Source organism: Tympanuchus pallidicinctus, unplaced genomic scaffold, assembly GCF_026119805.1.
Source record: "Tympanuchus pallidicinctus isolate F22 unplaced genomic scaffold, pur_lepc_1.0 scaffold31, whole genome shotgun sequence".
NCBI classification, from domain to species: domain Eukaryota; kingdom Metazoa; phylum Chordata; class Aves; order Galliformes; family Phasianidae; genus Tympanuchus; species Tympanuchus pallidicinctus.
Window position 1 is genome coordinate 7,442,357 of NW_026294749.1, and position 27,189 is coordinate 7,469,545.

The 27,189-nt window shown below is 40.3% G+C and overlaps 1 protein-coding gene across 10 annotated transcripts in view; it reads left to right on the top strand.

Annotated features, from left to right (window-relative positions):
• PHACTR1 (phosphatase and actin regulator 1) overlaps positions 1 to 27,189 on the top strand; it is a 287,644-nt gene that overhangs the window by 211,683 nt on the left and 48,772 nt on the right. For 8 of the 10 annotated variants that reach the window (XM_052697782.1, XM_052697784.1, XM_052697783.1 and 5 more), the window contains 4 exons: positions 2,988 to 3,068; positions 10,199 to 10,384; positions 11,271 to 11,477; positions 20,069 to 20,402. In XM_052697782.1, coding sequence (XP_052553742.1) covers positions 2,988 to 3,068; positions 10,199 to 10,384; positions 11,271 to 11,477; positions 20,069 to 20,402 — 808 coding nt within the window. The remainder of the gene's footprint in view (positions 1 to 2,987; positions 3,069 to 10,198; positions 10,385 to 11,270; positions 11,478 to 20,068; positions 20,403 to 27,189) is intronic. The other 2 variants (XM_052697787.1, XM_052697789.1) reach the window with 1 other exon arrangement.

The window sequence follows — 27,189 nt, forward strand, 5'->3', positions numbered from 1 at the left end:
TTTTTTATTTACTGTACTTTTTTTTAATTTATTTTATGTACTCTGAATGGATCCCCTCTTAATTGAAAGTGAATGAATTCATTCTGTATCAGCTTTCTGCTTGAAAATAAAATCCTTCCTAAAAGATCTGGCAATCTTTGTCAGAGAAATCAAGGCAGAGTGAAACATTTGATTGTACAAGCTGTTAGAGCCTAATGAGTTCTGCATTTAGACACTTGCATGCTGGTTTTTTTTTCACTTGATCCTGCAGTAGCATAGCAGTTTACGCATTTAAATGTGCAAGACTTGTTCGGGAGGAAGATTTGTAATAAGAGAAAGCAGCGTGTTCCATCGTTTTAGTATAGCATCTGTTATTATCATTCAGTGCTGCTCTTAGCCCAGCATGCCCTTCCTCTAAATATCTTATTAATTAAACTGGCTTAGTAGGAAAATAATTAATACTTTCTGTTCTATGCCTACTTAGAAAGGATTTGGAAACTGAAAAAAAGATTGCTTTCATCTAAGCTTCAAACTGGCGTGGTTTGATTTGGGTTATGGGGGGTTTGATTTTCCTTTTGCCATTCTGGATTAGAAACAGATTACAACTAAAAGGAGATGTGTGAAAGAACCTATGTATTTAGTCTTCTGAAAATTTAGATAGACTGCAAAATAATCTGTGTTTGTGAGAATTCTTGCCCTATGTTTGAGTATGTTGCTCTGTGACAGTTTTGGGAAAGTTGCTCCTCTGCTTCTGCATAGTATTTACTTTAGGACTCAGACCCCAGAAGTATTACTGGGTTTCTTTCTGCTGCTTTTATAATGTGATGGGATTGCCTGGTTACGAAGTCAGCAGTAATTGTGCTGCATAACTAGCTGAGTGTTCACAAGGCAAAAGGGTGGGATGAGGAACGCCAGTGGGTGCCAGTGCCTGTGCAAAATGACAGACATGTTTGTGTCCTCAGTGGTTGACTTTGATGGCTTGATCTACACACCCCAGGGGGTCTGTACCTTTTGTTGGCCATTCTCACCTGGCTTATTTGTGTATGGTATATGAAAACCAAGCATCTTGTATGGAAATCTATCTGCTTGTATACAACATATGGTTGTACTCCTGCAGTCATGTGCTCGGATTTGTATGTAAAGCGTGAGTCTGTTACTTTGCTATTTCTGGTGAAGTTCAGAAATAGCAGAATTTGCCTCTCTCTTTGTTTTGTGAAGAATGCTGCTGGCCTACAAACAGAAACTGCTGCTTTGCTGCTGGTTTGCCCTGCTTAATTGCCCTCCAACCAACACAAGCTGAGTGCTCTACTCTGTTTGCATTTGGGGAAAATTACTGTTTCTCAGACTTACTGGAAAAGGAGTTCAGTAAGGCCAAATTAGTCTTTAAAGACAGGATTTTAATGATCTCTACGGTGGGAGAAAGCTCAAAGATTAGCTGGAGCTTGTTTTGACTTTTTTTTTTTTTTTGGAGGGACTGATGGTGGCTGTTCTTAGAGAAGAAGCTTTAAATGCCATACCAGAACAAGGCTGTTTGGATGCAAGGAAAAGACAGATGGACGGCCAGTCTACAAGGCAACTCCGCAGGCTGATTGCTGGGGTGTCTATCTGTCAAAAGCATATTAGAAATCTAAGTTCTGCTGAAAGGCAGTGAGGTGCCTAAAGCACTTCTTAAACTGGGATGTTACAGTAAGAGCTTCAGAAATAAAACTGTGCCACACAGTGGGCCAATGGGGCTTGTACTGCCATAATTCTGATTGATGTTGAAGCTCAGAGGATGTGTTCAGAAGAAAGCAGGGGTTTTATTAGCTACAGATTGTGTCTGCTGGCTTTCTCAGTCCTAAAGAATACATGTTCAAAGCCAATCTTAAAAATGGGGAGATCTAAATTGATATTATGGAATTGAATGCTTTATAAATCAGCACTGCCTTGTTCATGCTAAGCCACTCGTATCTGACAGCAAATAAATTGCAATGAATGCAGTGTGTCAGTGTAAGCACAGCTAATTCACCAAGTATATTGTGTCCCTCTGGGAACAGAGAGCAACCAGCAGCGCCGTAAAAGGTTACATCCTCGTGTTTTCAGGGGCAGAGTGTTTTGGAGCCCCTTTTGCTTTAAATCTGCCTTGGGCAGACTGAAGAAGCAAAGTCTCAGTTCATCTGTGCGTGCATCTGCGCTGTGTCTGATAGGGGAGCATATGGCAGAAGCAGTTCGCCCTTAACTGTGCCTCTTTTTTGGCAAGCATGAGCCTGTTTCTCGGAGAGCGCACACAGTCACAGCCCCTCCTGCACATCACTTCTCGTGCCCCTTGCTTGCTGCCTTTCAGCAGTTTGCCTGAATCCATGTCCTTTGTGATGTTTTGGTTAATTGGACATTGTTTTAATTACTGCTGAACTAAACAAACATGAAATTTCTATCTGTCATCTTGCTGCCCCGGTGACCACAGTCTCCAAGCAGCAAATACAGGACCCAGGCTGTTGAGCTCTGGTGTTAAATTACTGTCATGGAGTGTCATTTGTTTGTACTTATTTTGGGGAAAACACCCCTCCAGGGAGAAGACTCCATTAAACAGCTCATTTTTGGCACTATCCCAAATGCCTTGTTCTACTCTCATTGGAGCTAGTAGCAAATTACTCTTGTCTTCAGGGCACCAGCGGTGCCAGTACTCTTCCATGGCCAGAGGACAATCCACAGCCAATCCACAATCCAGTCTTTCTCCATGATCTTTCACATTACCTTCTTTTTTACCTTTCCCTCACAGACATTTGCATTATTTTTTTGTTCTCTCTTTACTAGCAAGAAACACTTGGGTCGTGTATCCAAATGGGAATTGAGACATGCCCTCAAATGAGCCAGTCTGTAGATGTTTCTCTCAATGTGAGCCTTACTTCAAAACCAAGGAGTTTCTTTGGGCTTTTGACTCACTTGCCACTGACTGTAAATGGAGAAGAAGCGTTTTGAAACATTTCCTTTCTTTTCTGTTAATAATCCCCCTTCTCCTTTGCTTTCAGCTTTGGAAAGAAAGATATCAATGAGGCAAAGCAGAGAGGAGCTTATAAAACGAGGAGTGCTAAAGGAAATCTTTGATAAAGGTAAGCGTTCTTCTTTTCACAATGTTAAATTGACATCCCATGTAGTTTTATGGACAGATCTCACTTTGTCATAACATTAAGAACTGGCAATACCATCTGGAATGGCAGAGCCGTACAGAATAAGGTCTCCAAACATCTCTTGGTGGATCTTGCAAATAAACTTGTAAGCTAATCAGAAAGTAAAGCAGTAAAAATATGAATCACAACACTGTACTGTAGTCACCTGCTGCAAAACAGCAAGGCATCCGGACTGAGGGGAGATGGAATGGGTCTCTGCATGCATTTATTATCTCTGGTTGAGTCACTGTAGGATTAATGGTTGTGGAGAAGAGAAATGTTTTTAAGGTTTGGGATTGTGTGATGAACATAGAACACTTGAAACAAACCAGAATGCATAATAATAATATTTCCCCATTCAGAATTATTCATTTGTTGAGTTGGTGATGTATTACTTATGCAAAACACCATTATTTTACACAGGTAGCATAACAAATAATTGATATCACATATTTGTGAGTACTTAACTCCAGCTTTTGTTTGTTTGCTGCTTCTCTTGTTAGTAACTAAGGCAATTAATTAAGCAAACTGTGTTGGCATGCCAAGGTTGTATTTTAATTTCGGTAGAACTTAGGTATGTACTTTGATGCCTCATTAATTCCAAGTCTAGAAGTGTTTAACAATACCACAACAAAACCTGGTAAAAGTCAATCAAAGTTACAAACTTCCAGAGTTTTTCTAAGTAGGATCTATGTTAGAAAATCTGGACCATTTAAATCTACTTTGATCTAGCTTGTTGGGAAAGAAGAGATGATGTAAAAATTTACTAATCCAAACAAAATCAATGTGCAGCTTGTGATTACTTTCTGTGGTTTTCATCTGTTACCTATTCTAGATGCTTTTTAATCCTTTGAGAATGCCTGAGCTCTTACTATGGCTAGTTGTCTTGAAAGTCATCCTAGATGCAAGTGCAGAGTAGAAACCACAACTGGCCAAAGATTTTCCCTTTTTGATGCCTTGGTTTTTGCACTTTCTGGACAGTGACTTGGATTGAATGTGCAGCCAGGTTTCTCCATTGCCAGCAAGGCTCCCGGTTCAGCACCCTGGGGAGCTTGGAAGTCAGCTTCTGGTCATCCCTACACTCACCTTCATAAAATCTCTCCTGTGCAACTTGATCCTGTTCTCTGCCTTGAAACTCAGGGAAATTCTCCCTTCTCTCCTGCAAAGGGCTGCAGTAGTCTGTAATCTTCTTTGTCGCCTGGTGAAGTAGGCATTATGTTGTCTGGAGGTCCTCATCATGCAAACAAACAAAAAATCTCCTCTTTGTAGTCATTTTTCACCTTTTCATATCAGAAAGACCTAGTATGAAATACGTGCTGCCTTTTCCTATTTCCAGTACAAGATGTAGAGGCATCAGACTTTTACTGTCAGGTGCAACTAAACAGGAAACTGTCACTCAACACAGTTAGATGTCTAATTCAGTATCTTCACCTCACTTCCTGCTGTTTGCAAACACAGAAAGCTGTGAAGTTTTTAAGCAGTCCTTCCTTGAAAGAAGCAGAGCAGAGGGGAAGATAGTTGCGTATAGGTATAGCAGTGGTGATCACATATGATTTAAGAATGTAAGTAAGGCAAAATGTGTAGAGGAAAAGTAACATTTTATTCATTGATATAGCAGGACAAGCATAGTTCTCATAAAGGGTATTATATCTCACTGCAAACCTTACACAGAAATAACATTTTCCTTGTACTTCCTGACAGCTAATCTCCAATACTTTGTGGAAGCGCATCACTTCATAGCAGAAAGCTTTATTTGATGGTTGTTTCTATGCTTTCTATGCCAAGAATCATCTTGCACAGACAACAGGTGGAACCACAGTGCTAAATCTCTGCCTTTCCAAAGAGGAGACCAAAGCTGAGGAGTGATTATTTTGCCTTTTTCTTTCTTAAACAGATTAAAGGAAACCATACAGATAGACTGACATAAGAACTGAAATTCTGAAACTGCAGTGTACTTAGTGTTATTTTATCATCTATGCTGAAGAAAACCAGAATTAGACAGCCAGTTTGTTCTCCTGTTGTGTAGTGACTCTCTGACTGGTTTGCTTTGGGATTTGCTGGCTTTTCAAGTGACTGTGTCATCCAGCAGGTGAGAGCTAACAGGGCACAGTAGGTCACAGTGTTCACACATAGAAGAGTCACTGCATTCCAGCTGCTATTTTTGGGAAACAATAAATGATTTTATTATTTCGGTGACCCTCGTACTTAAACTGTTGAAGTGAAACCACTCTTGCTTGAAGTGCAGGGAGCTCATTTCTTGGCAAGGTCCAGACTCATGCCCAAATAACTTTTTGTTCTTTTATAGGTTCTGTAACTCGAATCTTCTGAAAATATAGGCAAAGTCTGTATTTATTTCAAATACAATGTACTTTTAGAAAAAACAGCACACTGAAGAAGTATCTCATTAGATGCTTTCTGTTCTAATAGTTTGTGGACTGGCAGAGCCAAGAGCTCAAACACAAAGATTAATAGCTTTGATTTTAACATCAAACTGTAACCACTTCAAAAGCGACTGTCTGTAGGGTTGCCCAGTGTGCTATGATACCAGTCAAAGAATTAAACGGACTGGTAGTATTTTGATACCTCTTCTTTAATCTGAACACAAACAAATTTTCCTGTAGTGGGAAATTTCTGAATGTGTATACTGATCGTTTGCTTCACAGCTAATAATGCAATGATTCCTCATAGGTGACCTTCATCTTCGTATTTTTGTACTGTCCATCTGAACAAAATGAGGTTTTAAAACCCATATTTCAAATTACCTATGTCCTGTCAGGATTTGAAAGTGTTCTGTGAATGATAAATGACAAACAACAGAACTCAGTGTTGCATCACCTCAGCATGGATGTGCCTCACCTTCCTACCCTTCACCATCAAGAATAATTTCCTAGCTGTTCTTACTTGAAAGCAGGCCAATACTGAGAAGACAACTAAAAATGGAAAGTAACATGGGATGTAGAATTCTCCGTATCATTTTCACTTCCTTGGTCATTTATCCGTGGAAGGAACTCATGAGCTTGACATTTTTCAGTCATATGAGAAGTTCTCTATTCCAAGGTGTTCAGAATCAAAAGATATGGTGATAAGGCAGGCAGAGCTCCAAAGGAATGAAACAACAAAAAGACTGGTCTGTACCACCTAGGCACTGTCCACATGTAAATTGGGCTGCTTCACACTAAGTCATTTTTGAGAAGTACCAAAAGTGAATCTGGTGAGTGAGTTCCTGAGTACAAATCATGCTTAATCATAGAATCACAGAATCATAAAGGCTGGAAAAGTCCTCCTTTCATCTCATCCACTAAGCTGTGCCACATCTACATGTTTCTTGAACATATCCTGGGGTGGTGACTGCATTGCTCCCCAGGGAAGCCTGTTTCAATGTTTTATCACTCTTTCTGAAAATAATTTTTTTTCTAATATTCAGCCTGAACCTCCACAGCACAATTTGAGGCTGTTCCCTCTCCTCCTATCTCTAGTTAGCTGACAGAAGAGGCCAACCTCCACCTCTCTACAATGTTCTTTCAGGTAGCTGTATAGAGCTGTAAGGTCTCTCCTCAGCCTCCTCTTCTCCGGACTGAGCAATCCCATTCCCTCAGCTGCTCCTCATAAGACTTGTGTTCCAGACCCTTCTCAGCTTCACTGCCCTTCTCTGGGCACACTCCAGGATCTCGATGTCTTTCTTGTAGTGAGGGGTTCAATACTGAACACAGATCAAGGTACAGCCTCACCAGAGCTGAGTACACGAGGACAGTTTCTTCACTAGTGCTATTGGCATTACTGACCCTTACTGACTGGTGCTGTTGTATACTGATACAAACCAGTATGCTCTTGGCCTTCTTGGCCAAGATGATCTGCTTCATAACCTTCCTTGATACCAAGGTCAGGTTGACAGGCCTATAATTCCCCAGATCCTCCTTACAACCCTTCTTGTAAATGGGAGTCCCACTGACAGTTCTCCAGTCATCTGGGAGCTTCCCAGTTGACGAGGTCTGTTGATAAATGATGAAATGTTGTTTGTCAAGCGTTTTTGCCAGCTCCTTCAGTACCCTGGAGTAGATTCCATCTGGCCTCGTGAACGTGTGATAGTCTAAGAATTACACTAAGCTGAGAGTTCAAACCCTCATCCTTCAGTAGATAGGACTGGTGCTCGGTGAGCAGTTCAGCTGCTAGGCCCAATAAGCTCCCAGGGTCCACCTCTTTTGAGCATAACATCTCCACGTTTCTGAGCCTTCACCTCATATTGTTTTTTTCCATATGCAAAGGTGAACCAACAAGTCTGGGTTGAGTTTTCTGCATTGGAGAATTTTCTCTGAGGTTCTGCTTCTTCCATGGCAGGGTGCAGGATCAGCAGGGCAGCATCCTTCGCGTGCTCATTTTGCTGCAGAGTTCATGTTGTTCATTTTGGTCCCTTCCAGATCAAACTGACTCATGCGTCTAAGGAAAATCTTTTTCCAGTTAGAAACAGCAGGCTCTGAGAAAATGCAGCAAAGGATTTAGCGAGCATGAGAACAAAATATTACGTTATCAATGTGCAAAATTAACTTTAAACTCTTAGTCAGTTCCTTAAGACTAATTGATTCATCCGTATATATCACAATTGCATTACTAGAATTCTTTTCATTTGTATGTCAGCTAACTAACATAGCTTTTAGTGCTTTAAAAATAGCAATTAATTTGCCGTTTATATCTGATTGTCAAGCACGCCTCTGATCCAGGATTAATTCACACTGAGAGATTCTTCACTCTACAAATGATGATTTTATCTGTGTTTGATCTGTTTTCTGTGTTTTAGCAGCTCCCTTTGTAGCTTTAAGCAAGCTCAAAATTCAGGTATATGTTTCAGTCATGATTTTGTGTCATCTGATATTTTCAGTCAAATCTGAAGATGATTTTTAGAGTCTAGATGAAGATTAGAGATATTTGGAGGGAAGATTAAACTAAGTTATGCTGTCAATACAGAGAACTGTCATGCTTGTTATTATGTTGGAAAATGAAAGTCAAAACCTTATCTGATGTTTTGCTTTGCTGAATATACCTTGAGAAGTGCAAAGTGCATTTAAGACTGTAAGATCAACATGTTACAATTGGCATCTCAATTCATTAAAATATGTAGATATCCTTAAAGAAAAAAATCCTTCTCTTAGGTAAGAATACTGGTTAAATTTAGTCCTGTGCTGAAATTAGTAAATGCTGCTGGATATAATCACTGTGGTTCAAAAAGCAGTTATAATCTGCTCAGTAAATAGTTACGGTCTTTCATGAAACCATGCATCTGAGATAACAGCAGCCTTTATCCTGACCACCGTGAAGGGGTGTGTTTATAAAAGGGAAACAAATCAAGAACAGGATATATAGTATTTCCACTGAAACAGCTAAGTCAAAAAAACATTCAGCTTAAATGTTGGCTGAACTGTTGTTAGATCTTTGCTGTCTATGGAAATAAAGTTGTTTGTATCGAATGACCGAAGCACCTACAACGAAGCTGTGCTGTGAACAGTTGGCTGAAACCTTCGGTTTTGATTAATGTTGCCACCTTTTGCCAGCTCAGTTGGTTGCTCTGAAAGCTACAGGTAGAGTTTCAGGCTGCTGTGATGTAACAGTACACGGTAAAAGCTCTAGTTCTTCAAAAACACTGCAAGATAACCAAGAATGTCAAGACCTCACTATTTCTAACAATACCAAAATAAACAATAGATCATCTTTACACGTTGTGCAGAGACTTTACAAGACAGAGAATTATCTGATTTCTTTCCAGACTTGTTAATTGCAGTGTCTCGACGTGTAAGTGAAACTTAACTTTTTTTTATCTCTTCATTGTTGTTTTCCAAAACGTTATGCACTGCACATCTTATCCCTGTGAGGGGAAAATGTGTGCTCACTTGAATGATGCACATCTGTTTGGTACAGTGAGCAATAATATGGCTAGTCACAGTTGCCCCAAAATCAGCAACTAGAACTGGATATTCTGAATTTGATTTAAAAAAATGATGATTTGAATGTGTGGTAACACCAGGCTCTCTTTATCTGCCTGCTGGGCTTTCTGCTTTACAGGTCACATTCTGGTTATATTTTCAGGCTTCTACTCATAATGGCAGAACACTTCATAAAATTGTAATTGAGATATCTGTCTAGTCTTTGCCTCTAGGTACCAGAGGGCTGTGCATAACAAGTTCTGATATAAAAATCATGTGGGTTGATGCTGTGGAGAATGAGTTGATCCCACCCTTCTTTTCTATATTATTTCTAATGTGAAGTGGTATTTGATAGGAAAAAAACTAACAATTGCTGATCCAGAAATGTTTGCTCAAATTGATGTTATTAATAAGGACTTAAAAAAAAAAAAAAAAAAAAAAAAAGACTTCTAAAATGTAATTTGCTTATCTTAATATCAAGACCTTCACCAGGCAACTATAGAAATTTTTCTTTCCCTTACTTATACTCTTGGTCATGCTGGAAGACTACAGTAGTTTTATTAGTATATAAAACAGTAGCATATGTCTGTGATTTTGTTTGTGCCCCTAAGAGTTTAAAAAATGGTGGAAGAGAATAATATTTGTTGTTATTATTATTATTGAAATATAAATCATGTATTGTTGTGTTTGTCTTTTTAAAGAAAAAAGCTTGATAGCTTCACTTCCAGCCCATTCTCATTTTTCAGTTTGCAGCTTAAGTGGAGACAGAGGGAAAAACAGATTTTATCACTCTATCAGATGAAAGGTGACTGGGAGCCACCCAGCTTAGACCACATATCATAATACATAATTCATACATCACGTATCATATCACATAACAACCCTGTCACGCAAATGAAATGCTGTCACACTTGTGTGAAACTGTTGCAGACAGAACATCAGTCAGATATATTCAAAAATTATTCAACATAAGTTGTATTTTTGAGATCCGAACCGTATTGTTTTGATTGTTATCCCTGATTCTACAAACATACAATGGCTTAGTACAGGTTTCTCACTCACAAACAATATATTACTGTTAGCAGGATTCACTTTAAATTCTTTCAGCATCTTATTTATGTGTCTTCTGTTATCATTTTGCTTTCTTCCAAATATTAACAGATGGAGAGCTCTCCATACCAAATGAAGAAGGAGCTTTGGAGAATGGGCAGCCTCTGGGCTCTGGACAAGTGCTGAGCTCCAGCCAGGTATCCCTGCCAGCCCTGGCAGAACTGGAGTCAGGCTCAGCACCTGGGGAACCCTGCTCATACGAGGTGCTCCCAACCACAGAGATCATGGATGGGACAGGTAACATCTTGTTGAAGACCAAGGTCTTCTGGTTGAGAAGGAGATAAGGCAAATAGATTATCATTGAGTGCTCCATAAAAAAAAGTTTGCTCTCTCAGCACAGCAGTAACGGCTGCTTCTACACAAGTAAAGTCTGCAAGTAAAGCAAAGTCTCTGCATTTTGTGAACTTATTGCTGTGGATTTCTCTCCTGCTACTTCTCAGGTGTGCCAGTGAGCTCAAGTGGTCTGACAGTATTTTTAAACCCTGGGGTATGTCTTGTCCTTTTCTCGCCATGTGGTGTTGGGTGACATTTACATCACACAACTTTCAGTAATTAGCAGCCAGCTGCGCTGCCCTAGGTGAGGCTATCTAAGCTTCGTCCTCAATCTATGAAGAGAGACAACAATCTGTACATCAAAGTTAAGCACTCATTCTGTGTAGCACTGAGAGTCATGGATGAAGGTCAGATGAGGAAAAGTGACTAGCAAAAGTGCCCATCTGCCATCAGGTGAACTGTGTGACCTCTTTGAAATGGAATAGCCCTTGTTAGGTGCTTTTACGGTTATAGTATTAATCTAAAGACCCCCTGCTAACATATAAGGTCCTGAGCAAGCTGTGGTGACAGACCATCCAGGATGTGACATTTGAAACATTTGCATTTGTATACGGCAGGCATACGGGAGCTGACTTCTGTCAGAGGTAATGGGAAATTCATCTGTTGTGTAGATGCGTGTTACTCTTTCTCTTTTTCTTTCTTTCCTTCTTTCTGTGTTACACAATGTTTGAGTGAAATCTATTAGTCTTAACCTGCATTCTTGCTCTGCTTTTCACGTTCTACAATGGCTGTATCCGCTACTGCTTTGCTCGTAACGTTGTTGCGTCTATGATGTGGTTGTGTCCTCCAGTGTCTGAAGAAAGCCCCACATCCAATGAATCTGGAGTCCTCCTGTCCCAAGATCCTACAGCTAAGCCAGTCCTGCTACTTCCCCCCAAAAAATCTGCTGCTTTCCCTGGAGACCATGAGGACACCCCAGTGAAACAGTTGTCCCTCCTCAAACAGCCCCCTGCCCTGCCTCCTAAACCTATTGCCAGGATTGCCAGCCACTTAACTGGTAAGTTGGTGTTCCTAGACCCTCAGCACTACCATTTCCCTTATAGGAAAAGCCTGCCCTTGTAGCAAGGTGCTCTGTGTCCTGTAAAGATATTCACCCGTGTTGTTGTGTGTACTGGTAATGTGTGTGTTGTAACTAGGGCAGGTATCACTGAGCATTTTCAGGCTGCACCATCATCAGGGTTGCTTCAGGACTCTTCCCCTCTCAGACATAATTATCTAATGCCAGCACAGCATTTCCTTCACTCTTTTTTATCAAGATGTACCATTACCACAAAAATTACAGATGTGCATTGATGGGAAAGGAAATACCAAGAAAACACTAGATATCTTTAAATACCTTTAATCATAAAGAGCATTGGGGTTGAGAGGAGAGGGAGAATTTTGCTTTCTGCTATTACTCTTTGTCACTTCCCCCCTCAACCACCATCTGGGCAGGTCCCTCTGCACACACCCTACATTTTTCCCTGTTTCTCTTTCACTTGCCCCCCTGTCCTTACACAGGCTGTACTATCCCATGGCTTCTTGCCATTTTGGCTCCCTGTTCACACTTCCTGCCACCTGCTTCCTCTGGACTCCACTCTCCTGTCTGTCATTTAGGCCACTGAAACAGAGAATTATTTCATTTACATGGAACAAAAAAGGTTCCCTAAGTCTTTGCCTGTATCTTTTGAACAGTCTGCCACTTGCCACTTGCCAGGATGTAGTGCCTTGAAATCCAAGCTCAAGATGAGATATGGTTCATCTGTGTAGTGGGGCAGCTCCCGTTGTTCTCACTGGGTTGCTCTTCTGGTGTTAATGCTACTCCAGCCTTTTCAGGGCTAATGTGAAAAATATTCAGTCTTCCTTGTTTTATGTAGCTTAAGAAAAATATCAGGAAAGATCTCATTAGGGAAGAACATGTTTTGGTTTTCTCTCATAACTGTATGTGGTCTCTTCATGTTCCTGTTTGGATGGCTACACATTTTTGTTCAGTATAGTTTTCTTCATTTTATGTGGAATCTCTTTGTTTTCTTGCCTGCCAAAATCTACACATAATTGCCTTATACTACAGACCAAATGGGCATGGTAGCCAGGTAGCAGTATTAATGGCTTCAGGTGAGGAAAGTGACAGCTTCCTATTACCCTCCACTTCATTCTAATTACAAAAAACGTCTCAAAAATGAGGCCAACATGAAGAAAATATTTAAAAATAATAAAAATAAAAAAGGAATAGTGTAGGTAAAAAAAATAAGGTGTAGGAAAAACCTCTGGTACTAAGTAGCCATCATTCAGAAGCCTTCCTTTCATGGAAGATAGCAGAAGCATTGCAGATGGGTGTTTCTGATGGTTTGGGGTTTTTTTTGCAGCTGGAAATTTTGTGTGAAGTAGAATTGGTCTTAAGCATAAATCAATTGCTTGATGGTGATGACTTTCCAATTAAAGTGAAATATAACTGTGACTTCTCTTAATTCATGGTAACCTTCACTCCTCTCTCATTCGATCATAACTGACCTCTTGTATGTGCATATGGACAGACTGTTGTACATACGTACATGCAGGAGAAAAGAGCTGAGATTTAGATTTGGTTAAGGCATTCCTGCTAGAACAGAAAGCCTCATTTGTACACACTTTATAAATAAAAGCATTAAGCTTATTCTTAAGGATCCATTTACATTCATGGTCTAAGGATGTGTTTGTTCAGCTCCTTGTGTTCTCCAGTGGTAATCATATTAGCCACGTATAATTTTTGGAAATGAGCAGTCAGTCCTAATGAAGCACCCTCATCAGTGAGAAGCAGAATTAAGGATATTCTTTTACTAATAACCCTAGAGACATCCTCAGCTTGTGTATGGGAAAACAGGTAAACTCTGAATCCTGGCATTCCAGGTGAAGATGTTCTCATTACGCACCCATTTCTCTATTAAGTATTTTTTGAGAATATTGAAGGAAAGATTAAGAGATTCTGATCATGACTGGTAGGAAGGAACAGTGGCCTGTTAGCTATCTCTGTTCAACAAGAGTGCAAGGGAAAATGTGACCTTGTGATGGAACACATTTCAGTCAGAAGTTACAGAAATGCCTCAAGTTCAGTCTTAACATGTTTGTATGTATGCAAATACGTGCATATGCATAACTATTTAATGTAAATATGTTTTTTACAAATGTAAATGGGAACGTGATGTTATAAAATCACTAAAGGTATAAAATCAGTAAAATGATGTCCCTTTGGGGTCAGATCTGGGACCAATGCTCTTTAACTTCTTCATCAATGACAGTGACATCTGTAGGTTTGCAGATGACACCAAGATGTGTGGTGCGGTCAACATGCCTGAGGGACAGGATGCTATTCAGAGAGACCCAGACAGGCCGAGCAGTGGGCCCAGACTCAAGCAGTGGACCTCATGAAATCCAAATATGAGGTCTTGCACCTGGTTTGCAGCAACCCCTGCTATCAGTACAAGCTGGGGGAAGGAAGGAGAGAGCATAGCCCTGCTGAAAAAGTCTGGTAGATGGCATGTTGGACATGAGCCAGCAATGTTCCCTCATAGTACAGAGGGCTGCATCAAAAGAAGCATGGCCAGCAGGTTGAGGGAGGTGATCAAACCCCTCTATTCTGTGCTGGTGAAGCCTCACCTGGAGTTCTGGGTCTGCATGTGGAGTCATCAGTACAGGAAAGATGTGGACCTGCTGAAGTGATCCAGAGGAAAGCCACAAAAATGATTGACTGGGTGGAACATCTACCCTGCAAATGCGGACTGAGAGAGCTGGGGCTGTTCAGCTTGGGGAAGAGAAGGCTCTGGGGAGACCTGAGAGCAGCATTTCAATATCTAAAGAGGGGCTGTAAGAAAGAAGGAGACACTTTAATGGCTGTTGTGAAAGGACAAGGGGAAATGGTTTCAAACTAAAAGAAAGGCAGTTTAGATTGGGTATAAGTAAGAAGTGTTTTACAATGAAGGTGGTGAGGCACTGGAACAGGTTGTCCAGAGAAGTAGCAGAGGCATTCAAGGTCAGGCTGGACAGGGCTCAGAGCAACCTGACGTAAGTATAAGTGTCCCCACAGTGTTCATTGCAAGGGAGTTGGACTTTAAGGAGTCCTTTCCCAACTCAAAAATTCTGTGATTCTATAGTTAGGATTAAAAAAAAAAAGAAGAATGAATAAACACAAAACTTGAGGAAATAAGAGTTTCCTTTGTGTCTGATATGCTTCTTGCTGAGAACTTGCCCCAGAGTTCTTCAATAACGGTCTGAAGACTGACTTGCAGGGTTTGTCAAATAATGTAATACAGGTTTTAGAAATGTCAAAGAAACAATCTTCACCTCTGAAAGCATGTGCTAATACAAAGATTGGTCTTTTCCATGATAAGAAATGCAATGTAAAAGAGCAGGCCTAAAATAATCATGTAAAAGCACATACGATTTTGTGAAAAATAAAAATGAATAATTGGTTTTTAAAATGACAGGAAGATAATTGCCTGTAACAAATACAAATCACACAGCCATGGCATGACTCTTCTCAAGGCCTAAGAGCCTTAAGAAGGGGATGAAGCCATGTGGGAATGGAGACGGGCCAAGAGCAGACTGTAGAGCAGTCACTGCAGGGGTGCCTCTGGTGCTGCAGAAGGATGCTTGGTACTTTTCTCCACACCATCTCCCAATGCTCTTGGTAGTGCTGCATCAGCACAGAGCATCCCTGTCACGGTACTGGGTGTGGAAATGCCATCACAGCCTCTCTCTAATTTTTACCCTGTTGGAACAAAGCAGCATGCCTCTCTTAATTGTTATTTGATTCCTTTCTAGCACAAGATGGACAGACCCAGCAGAAAAATGCAATTCTTAATTGTTTTGATACTGTCGATCCACTGCTCTGCATTTCCTGTTGGCCTCCTCTTGAGCTCCTGCTGGCTTTCAAATATGATCATTATTATAGAAACTTCATCAGCAGAATTTCTTTCAATTTTCATTTTCCAATATCCACATGCAGTGCTCGGGCGTTTAGGACAATGCTTCAGCCCCCGCATTTCATTGAAGATTAAAGAAGAACTGAAATCATCACCTGGGACCAAATTTAACTGAACTGCTGGGATTGAGTCTCTAGATTATCATAAAACTTTTAATGTCTAAACAACTCTTCCATAATTATGACACACTTATTACTTAACCATGTACAGGTTTGAGTGGTCACAACCCCATTGGGAACCAACATCTTGTAAAATTTCTCATTACTTTGTGCATGAAGAATCTAATCCAAAGGAGATTAATCAGACCTGCACACCTGTCTTCACACAGTTGGCTTCTCTTCTGTCACATTAGTGTTTTGTGCAATGATTTAAAACTGTAGTAATCTTCTGCAGAGAAGACAGTTATCACAGATTCCTTGCTCATATTTCTCCTACCCAGCTACTTATTTATCTACAAATGTCAATGTCTGATGGATATTCCATATTGGAGACAATAAGCATTTTTATCTCTGCTTCATGCATCACAAATATTGTGAAATTAATAAAAGAAAGAACTGTAAAATGCAGTCTCTTTCAGGATTTAGGCACGATGGACAAGTCATTCTGTCCTTTAATCCACAGTGGTGGTGGCATTTCTAGTAGTGTGCCTGGAACCCATGGGTTTGAGCAAAGTTCTGAACCATTTGTTCAGAACACTTGCTAATCAGTCCACTCTGTTTAATTTTCAGTGCACGGCTTGTCACCGTTACTGATGACAGTGAAGACGTATTGATACGTTTCTGTGTGAAGGGATCAAACTTTCCTTCTGTTGCAGTCATTCTCCTTTTAGCCTTTTTTTTTTTTAACAGGCCCATATAATTCTCCTGAAGGTAGACAGTAGACGAGTGGAGTTAATGGCTCTGGTTCACTTTCAAGGCTGCATTTAGACGTTAGGAGCCCAAAATGCTAACCATATCCTGGGGTGCATCAGGCTCAGCACTGCCAGCCGGGCAAGGGTAGGGGTTGTGCCACTGTGCTCTGTGCTGTATGGCCTCACCTTGAGCACTGGGTACAGTTGTGGGTGCCACAGTATGAGAAGGGTGTAAAACTATTACAGGGTCCATGTAAGAGCTACAAAGATGAGGAAGGGTTTAGAGGCCAAGGCGTGTAAGGATGATCTCAAGTCGTTTGATTCATTCAGCCCAGAGCAGACGAGGCTGAGGGGAAGCAAGAGATATCTGCAGTTGGAATCTCTTTTGAATTCACTCTGTATATCATGTAAAAAAAATAATGGTGTATCATGGCACAGACACTATCAGGTGAAGATGTTAATTGAGCATACAACAGAAACAAATACAAAACTGACAGATCTGCACTTTTCAATGTGAAAATGAAGATCTTAGGATAATTTTTGTAATTCAGGACGAGCTCCCAAAGTGAAATTGCCTGGAGCACAAATGTATGAACAGATTTTGTTACTACAAACCCCATAGGAGCCTTATGCTCTCAGGACTCTATATAATTTACTCCTTTTTCTTACTTATCTTCTATTGAAGATGTGTTCTTTTATGGAGAATACAAAAAGAAGATACACACAACTAATGTGTATATAAGAAAAACACAGAAACGCAGTAACTTGGAGACCTGCTTGTGCTTGCAAAGAAAATCTTGAAAGTCTTTTTTTTCTACTGTACAGTAGACAATCTGCTTTAGTGGAGAGGACTGTCATTTGGCAGTCCCCTGAGTTAGATTTCAGTCTTGAATTGGAATTTTTGCCTTCAAGAGAGGCAAGACTGAGCAGATATCATGTCTGTCAGGCGAAGTTTGTGGCTGTCAGGCAAAGTCTTGGTGACTAGAAAAAGGGAAATATCAGTGCCATATTCAAGAAAGGGAGAAAGGAAGACCCGGGGAACTAAAGGCCAATGAGCCACGTGTTTGTGCCTGGGAATACCATAGAGCAAATCTTCCTGGAAGAAATGTTAAGACATACGTGAGATGTGGAGGTGATCTGAGACAGACAACTTGGATTCACCAAGGGCAAATTGTGCCTGATCAATGGCTTTTTTTTGGAGTGATGGCACCTGTGGAGAAAGGAAGGGCAACTGATCTGATGTCACCTACCTGGACTTGTGCAAGGCCTTTACGTAGTTCCACACCACATCATCATCTCTAAATTAGAGAGATATGGGTTTGAAGGTTGGACTATTTGGTGGATAAAGATACGGTTGGATGGTCATAGGCAGAGGGTTGTTGTCAGGTAGAGACCAGTCACAAGTGGTGTCCCCCAGCTTTCCGTCCTGGGACCAGTGCTCGTCAACATCTTTATCAGTGACAGACAGTGGATTCGAGTGTACCTTTCACAAGTTTGCTGATGTGGTGCAGTTGACACAACGGAAAGGCGGGATGACATCCAGAAGGACCTGCACATACTCAAAAAGTGGACACGTGAGAATCTAATGAGGTTTAACAAGGCCAAGTGCAAGATGTTGCACTTGGATTGAGGCAATCCCAAATAAGAGCACAGACTGGGAGAAGAGCTCACTGAGAACAGCTGTGTGGAGAAGGACCTAGTGGTTCTGATGAACGAAGAGCTGGACATGAGCCAGCAGTCTGCCAGCACTTACAGCCCAGAAGACCTACAGTATCCTGGGCTGCATTGAAACAGGAGTAGCCAGCAGGGAGAGGGAGGTGTTTTGTCTCCCTCTACTCTGTGCTTGTGAAGACCCATTTGCAGAACTGTGTCCACGCCTGGGGCCCCCAGTACAGGAGGAATGCAGAGCTGTACGAGTGGGTACAGAAGAGGGCCACAAAGATGACTGAAGGACTGGAGTATCTCTGCTATGAAGAAAGATTGAGGGAGTTGGGCTTGTTTAGCTTGGTGAACAGAATGCTCTGGGGAGATCTCGGAGGAGTTGGAACCGAGTAATCTTTAAGGTCCCCTCCAACCTCAGCCATTCTATGACTCTATGGTATGATACTGCACTGAAAACAGAAACACTTGGGTTCTCGCATCTGTAACTATCCTACTCCACAATTTGAAAAGACCACTATCTGTCCATGCCTCCGTTTCATCTTTGCACACCCTTTTCTTCCCTGGTCTCTTGAAGAAAGGGAAGGCTTGCTATTTGTGTGGGCTTCTTTGTTCTAGAGTAACATCAGTTTCAAGTGGATACTGTGGGTGCAGTAAAGCATCTACAGTAGCACTAAGCAAAGTCCAATACCATGAATGAGCTTGGCATTATGCATGGTCTTCTTCCTCCTTACTGTCCTTAAGCGTTTTCAAGAAGCATTAGATCTTATAAGTCTTGGTATTGACCTTGTGCACCCTGGCTAATAGATATGGATACTAGTACAAGCAACGCCCAGCATAGTCCATAAGGAGAGAAGGATAAAGAGATCAGGGAGAAGGGTAGTTAACACTAAAAAGAACCATCTGGAAAAGGACTTTAGAAATCAGATATTACTCAGGAGAGTGATGTCATTTAAAACTAGAGGAAGCAGCATCTTACTGGCAAGCTTTCTTGGGCCATAAGAAGATTCTGATCCTTCAATTTCTTTACCATTTTACAGCAAGAGGTATGAACTGAAGCTACAAGAAGCCACAGAGCATGCAGAGCATTGCAGAGCCAAATGTCTGGGGTGGGATGCCATGCTATGTAGGGCTTGGCCTTGCAGCTCACAATATATATATATTTACTACCATTTTCTTTGCTGCTAGCATATTCTGTGATCATTCCCCACACACATTTTGGGAACTCCAAGCTGTCCCATTACCTCTTCTCCCTTTTGAAACCCTTTCACTGTGCAGCTCCAAAAATCTGCATCCTGCAGCCTAGTCCAGGCAGAGGTGTTTGTTTATGGGCTTCCTTTGTCTTTCCGTGGAAACCAGGGGAATCTTTGCTTGACAGAACAACTATGTTATTCTGTGTTATAACATAGAATATAACACATAACATATTCTATGTTATTCTATGTTATATAATGTATATTCAAGAATATGTCTGGAGTTAAAAAGGTTAAAATTAGAAGAGCGTCTGCCAAGTCTTCTGTAAAATAACTAACTATCTTCCACCCTTTACCATCTTCTCCTCCTGTATCCTTTATCTTTCCAGGTCACTCCTATCTAACATTCAAATCCTATCTCATTTCTCTTTTGCCCTTTAATGTAGTTTTTGACACCAGATTTTTTGCACCTTACAAAGCTGTAAGAGAGGTGACTTGTAGTAATTGCATTGCAGTAGCTGAGAAGGGTCGGGTATGCCTGAGCTTTCATTCCAGCAGTGATGGTGATGAGTCCTCCCATCACTTCAGACTCCAAACTGCTTTCCACGTTTCAGTGCCTGTTGAGTAGGAGAGGTTGTGCTTACTTCTCAGGGCTGGTTTGGGGGATTAGTGCTTTAAGGTATTGAAGTGTGCCACAAAGCCTTGTTAAGCATTGCTTACTGTGTTTCTTAAGGGGCATGTGCAACCTTGGGATGTTTTTGTGAGACTCAGATCTGCTGCAAAACAACCGATCTTTAAAAAAAGACAGTGCTGAATGAAAGCCATGCAGAGCTGTCTGTCACATGGGGGAGGGGAAGCACACACCTGCTTTGATTAGCAAACTCAGTACCTGCTCACCCTGGCACTGCCATGAAAATTAACACCAGGGCCTCTCTTTCTTCTGTTCTAGATCCTGGCGCTCCTGTGAAACTGCCTTGTATGCCAGTTAAACTGTCGCCTCCACTACCTCCAAAGAAAGTCATGATTTGCATGCCCTTAGGGGGGCCAGACCTCTCCTCTCTCTCATCCTATTCCACGCAGAAGAGCTCCCAGCAGCCTTTGACTCAGCACCATCACACTGTCCTGCCATCCCAGTTAGCAGCTCACCAGCACCAGCTCCAGTACGGCAGCCACAGCCAGCACCTGCCTTCTGGATCCAGCACGTTGCCCATACACCCTTCAGGGTGCCGGATGATAGAGGAACTGAACAAAACTCTAGCCATGACCATGCAAAGACTAGAAAGGTAATGGATCAACTTTTAAAAAAAATGTATTAATGTGCACTGTTTTCCTCCTAGCCTCAATGTCAGTATTAACATCGGAGTCATATTGGTAGTACTGGAAGCCCCTTCTCTGGGGGCTAGCACCTCTGGAGCAGAGTCATTGTTGGAGAAACAGAGACAAGCTTTTCCAGGCTGGTTAAAGAACTGTGTGGCAGAAAGGTGAAAAAAACCAAATTTCCTGAGCCCTTGTCCTGTCCATGCTAGGTTACACTACTAGTGTAGAAAATGCTAAGAGAACGTGTCTGGTTTGCAGTATATACTGTAGAGTATATAACTGCACAGCTCCAGTTATGTGGAGGATTGCTTAAAAAGAAAAAAAAAAAAAAAAAACAAGTAAAGGAAATAAAAGATTCAGAAAAGAACATTAAACCAAATGTGCCACTCAACCAGGACATCTGATTAGTATTACCAATTAGCTCAAAACAACCTATGAGAACTTTGTACAAATCACTTTGCAGGGCTTTAATGCACTATTTAAATTAATTCAGTTACTTTAAATTAAGTATTTAACCCTTTCCACAGCAGCTCCCTTCTTATGCATTTGCATCTGGAAGAAGGTTGTACATTTAATCAGAAGAGCTTTACCCACCTTGGGGCTGCTTTTCATTACTGTCACTTGTGAGCCTCTCTGAATGCTGTTTCAAGTGGTCTGAATAAGTGAAGCATGTTGCATAAATGCAAGCTGTCCTCATAGACAACTAGATCAGCAAGCTTTGGAAAAATTATTTTGACTTTTAGATGAAAATTGAGCAAGTTGCAGAATAGAGGAGATAGTCCAAAAATGACGTTCTTTATAGTTACAAGGGCAGCTTTGTAACCAGCTTGTTCTAGGCACATCAGATCATCCTTCTGTTATACAGGAAGCTAAAATATTTGGTCTCACGGACAAAATGCCTAATGACTTGCCCCCATATCTCTTTGTGATAACATTACCTTCATTATATTGCACAGTTAAAAGGATTTCTATTAGAGATGGCAGATTCTCCTTGCTGCCTCTAAAAATAGAGGAACAGAGGCTGTCCTCCTCTGTCAGCTTATTTCACTTCCAGGATACTGAGATCTCTGCAGTTAGATCAAGGGGGCTAAAGCTTCTGTAGCCTGACAAAATTCTCTGCTAGGGGAAAACTATAAGGACAGTGATAGAGATTCCTGTTCCCATCAATAAAAGAACTGTAGCAGAAGGATTAGAAGGAGTATCCACAAACCATCCTGTGCCTAGTGACCACCTCTCACACTGCATCAGCCCAGAGCATGGTGCACTGAGTGCAGAGGATAGCAGTGTCTCCCAGAGGCTCCTTTGTGGCAGCTCTGCTAATGCCATCCCCAGCGCAGGTTGGATACTGACCCTACAGTATTGTGTGCAAAAGGCACAGTGAAATCTCTCAGAGTATGACTTCACTGTGGCATCTGTTGCCCCACAGCAACAAATGCTCCAATTTCTAGGCATTCATCAAGTTTATGTCTGCAAGTATGCTTAACTGATTTAAAGAAGGTTATGCTGTTTGGTTTTAACTATTAATTTGAATTCAAAGCTGTGCTGCTTGTTAATAATGTAATAAACAAGGATTCATGCCTTAACATGATGCAGTTGCATCCCTCTGCAGAAGAGAGTAAAAAAGGTTGTGGCACTGATATTTCACATTAAAAATTAAAATGAATCCTAGTGCATGATATTGCAGTTGGTTTTTCATAGCCTTTTGGGGTGATTAACTGTTATTTCATTCATGAAATAAAGTACTGAGTACTTCAGTTACTCTCCTTGTCAAAACAAATCAATAATGTTTCTAATGTTTCACAGGAGAGAAAATAGGAAATGACTGTTTCCTTTACTACAGCAATTGTTATTTCATAGTATTGATAGACAAAAGGGTCTGTGGAACTGACATTTGGTGTTAAAATCTTAAAACTATTTTTCCAAGCAAGACTGTGGCCTGTGCAGATTTTTAAGATACACACATCTAATTTAGGAGATTAGTTGTACCAAATACTGCTTTTTTCTGATGCTTCTTTCAGTACTTCTTTTCCCTTAATTGCATAAACTCTGGATGGAACCCAGTGGAAATCATATTTCAATATATCTCATTGGACATTTCAGCCCAGAAATATTGAAAGCCTTTTAAAACTGCACAGATCCCAGATCTACTTTCTTCTGTTTAAAATTCAGTAATGTGCTCCCTTCTGTTGCATGCATAAGATAGTGACATCCAGAGCTTTACTGTTCCTTCTGACACTACTGGGTCACTGCTCTTGGGCCAACAATCTTGAGGCATTTGTTTTTGCTGATCAGTCTTTATCTTGAAACAGTCCTACATGATAGAATAATAGCCTTTCTACTCCATTTAATATTGATTCCAAGTCTGGTGATTTGGGGGATTATTTTCTTTAATAAAGGAGAATCTCATAGATGAATACAGATTAGTATCCTGCTCTCCATTCTATTTAGTTGTTTCCTATATTAATTATTTTCTCTTCCCTGAGTCTGGTTTTTTGTTCCTGATAGAGTAGAATCTCAGCTCTGTTAAATTCCATTGATACACAAACCAGTTCCACATTTTGTCTGCTAAACTGATCTTATACTTCACAATCCTTCCTTCAACCAGGACTGTGAGTGTGAACAGGATGAAAGAAAGAGTGAAACACCCCCTTCTAGCAATCTGGATGGGTTTTTTGTTTGGTTGGTTTTTTGTTGGTTTTTTTTTTTTTTGCAGATGGGGTCTCTGGAATTCAGATAGCCTAGCAGCATCTGAAGAACAATATTTGATTTGCCAATGCACTACAGTTTTGGCCAAAGAAAAATGAGCTGTCTCTCTGTACCAGAAAGAAAGCCAGAAGTTATTTTGCTGTGTTTGACCTTGAGAAAGCTACTGAGCTTCTTTTCCTCTAGCTGCTTAAAACTGCAGTTAATTCCCAGATCTTTTTTAGTTTTATTGCAGACACTACAGAGCATTAGGTTCATTTACACACTTAAGACTTCTGATGCCAAAAAAAAATCTGGTACTTAAAACATCAATTTGTAAACTATTCCTAGAAGGGAAATCTATCCTTTGTTGTAATATGATTATTAAGACATCATTTGCACTGCCAGCGTGCCTTCGTTTTCCCTGATAAATTACCAGATTTTTGATAGATTAAGAAGAAACAGAAAGAGGTGTGATTTCCATGTCTATTTTCTGCAACGTCTGTTGGTAATTTTTACCTACTGCAAATAGATTTCAGCTTCAACCCAAAGTATATATGCTCAGCATAAATCACAGAGTCATAGTATGGCCTGGGCTGAAAAGGACCACAACAATCATCTAGTTTCAACCCCCCTGCTGTGTTCAAGGTCGCCTATTCTGATGATTTTTTACCAGTCTGTGACACGTTTTAAGAGATACTGAAGCTCCATTATTTCCCACTAGCATCCACCAAAGGCTTGATCCTCCTGACTGAATTGAAATTGAGAGGAAGGACCATGCCCAAAAGGATCTCAGCAAAAGGTAGTAATAGGGGAAGCTTTAGAAAGCCTGTTATACCATCGTAATATGCCTTTAACTCCAACTTAGTAGCTTCTTGACCTGAAGCCTAGAGAGTTCTTCATCGGACTGGCAAGACAAGAAATGATTTCAATTACTCTGTGGACTGTTGTACAATAGGAACTGACTCAGTGCATACACTGAGAAGCTGTTAAGTGTCTGTATCTCACCCTGGACTAGAATTGAATCCATGACAGAGAAGCAGAAAAGTGTGCTGTCCAAAAGACAGTTTGTGAGACCGTTTCCTCTGGGACATAGAGTTCAGCTTCAGACCATACATTCACAAAATGAAATGCACTTAATATTCCTACAGTGTCTTATAAATCATATAAAATGTATTTGATTCAGAAAACATTTATCTTCCAAAAAGCTTGTCAAAATAAGTGCTTTTTGTCTAAACTTCAGTATTACTTAAGGTAAGAAACACATGATATTTATATCTCTGCCTTCCTTCTCTCTGTCTCTCGCATATACCCAAACAGTATCAATGTATATACCAGTCATTTGAGTTTTTGTTTTAACTGATGAGTACAGGACAGTGTCCCATGGATCAGAACATGCTGGTAGGATTGAAACTCTTTATTCCAAATCTAAGAGACTATGATGATAGAGGAGAAGCATATGCTTTTTCCCGCAGATTTACAGGAGGCATTTCACTTTTTTTTCTATTTACATTTTTTTCTGTAACATGAGCCACTTATACACCTAAATTCTGATTTTTCATGAATATCTTTTCCCAGTAGGCATTCAAGGCCAGGCTGGATGTGGCTCTGGGCAGCCTGGTCTGGTGATTGGTGACCCTGCACATAGCAGGGAGTTGGAACTCAATGAGCATTGTGGTCCTTTTCAACCCAGGCCATTCTATGATTCCATGATTCACTAGAAATACTGGAAGCTGTACTAATGTAACATTTTTGCCATTTTAATCACATAAGAATAATACAACAGTAAGTGCATAGTCAGCTATGAATTATTCAAATCTATGCATTAAGATACATTTATCTTTCTAAAACAAGTACGTGCTTAGCTATGGCTCTGTACTCTAATGGCAAAAGATGAAGCTGATTTAGAATGGACAGTTTAAAACAACAGTGTGCTTTTCAAAGAATAATGCTGAAAAACATTGTGGTGTAGACCACCTGACTATGGGGTTTTTTTGCTAATGACCCAGAGGAGTTTATACTCAATAAAGATATACAGTGACCTTGGTACATCTTTCTTAAGCATACTGCAATAATGCATGTATTTCACAAGCTTTGTTTCGACAGCTGACTTTGCCAAAATGATGTGAAGAAGGCTGAGTATAGTCAAGAAAAACACAAAACATTAGGAAAAATGAGGGACTTAAAATAGAAAATAGTTTTAGCTAGAAAATGGACGATTCACAAAAATTACAATGAGATGAGAAGACTTCTATTTCTAGAGCAGTAGTTCAAATAAAGATTAGGTGTGGTGGTTTGTAAATCTTGTTTCTGTTTGCTACCTGCTTGGTAACCTACATTGGTGAGCCACTTTGATATCTGCTGCCCTATGCACATATGGATGAGTCCATAACCTACATCCATCCTTCACGGAGCAATGAAGCACCAAATGCTCCTGGGTGCTGAACTATTTTCTGCTGCTTTCATTTGTGTTTCCAGAAGGGGCTTAGCCAACGTGCACTTACTCTCTGTGAACATATTGTTTTCAAATCAGGTGAATTAATGATTCAGCGGTTGTGGTCACCATTCTTTTAGCAATATTAACAGAATTTCTTTATTCTAGTTTCTCTTGAAAATCCAGGCTTCTGAATTTCCTGCTTTTCCTCTTAAAGGAGCTACAAAAAAAAAAAAAGGTTATATAGCAAAATTATTTTTCAAATGAAATTAGTAAATTGAATTTTTTTTAAAATGTAGCACTATCTTGGGAGTTCATTTTTTAAAGGCTGTAATACATTTGTGTGTCATTAAGAGAATTCACCTGGTGAGTTCTAATACTACTGCTGCATTAAAAATATCTTAGATCGAACCTACTGAAGTCTAACACAAATTCACAAGCCAGCTTTTTGTGAGTTTTTCATGCATTTTGGTGTGAAACATAGAATATTACTAAGAAAATGGAGTTCCTCTTTTCAAGGCATCCAGTAAAACTATGCATTCTTGTTTAGTCTGTGATAATAAATGTTGCAATTAATAAAATGATTCCTTAGAAGCTGAACACAGTGATAACAACATGGTATGGTTTACTCACAGGATGTGAAGCCTTTTATTCTCCTTAATCCCTAAGCTCTTTGTGTCCTAGCATTATGTACCCAAAAATACGTTTTTATAACATTCTCTAGGATGTTATTTGGCAGCCACTTGAGAGTCTATGTTAAATTTAGATTAGAAAAAAAGAGAAATGTTTCAAGTTGACTTCACAGAAAATCATTTAAAGAGGGGTTTTTTTGTTGGTTTTTTTTTCCCCAAGATGTGGAATGCCTCTTGTACTCTGAGTAGTACTGAAGAGAATTGAGGCTTCTTAGCACTTAGTATGGTCACTCCCAAATTTGAGTGCTTCAAGTGCAGCTTGGTCAGCACATTTGCTTTCACTCTTGAATTCTTGTGCAAAGTAAAATGAGAATTTGACACAGAGAGTGTCCAACAGGCACGTGTTCCTCACCTTTCATGCACTTGTTGTCTCAGCTGAGACTTGAGAGGTAGAACAGTTTCTCCCCAGTAAGGAATAAACTTCAGCAAACATCATCGGGGGAAGTTTTTCACTTAGAGGGTGGTGAAGCACTGGAACAGGTTGCCCAAGGAGGTTGTGGATGCCCCATCTCTGGAGGCATTCAAGGCCAAGGCTGGATGTGGCTCTGGGCAGCCTGGTCTGGTGGTTGGTGACCCTGCACATAGCAGGGGGTTGAAACTATGATCACTGTGGTCTTTTTCAACCCAGGTCATTCTGTGATTCTGTGATTTTGTGATTCTATGATCATTTTTGCCTACAGATCTCTGATTCTCATTTCACGATAGGAAAGCAACATGAGTGATGTTTGACTTCAGTCTTCAACTCTTCGTGTTCCTATTTCATTGCTTGTATTAGTGGGATCCTTGTTGAAAGACTCTGAAATCAGCACATAAGCAGAGCTAAACAGTAGATATTTCTGTTCTAGTTTCTTCTCAAAAAGGGATGTAAGACCATTACTAAAAGCAGTAAGTGAAGCAACCCAGTCTTCCATTGCACTGTTTCCTTTTAGTTCATTTATTTGTTTT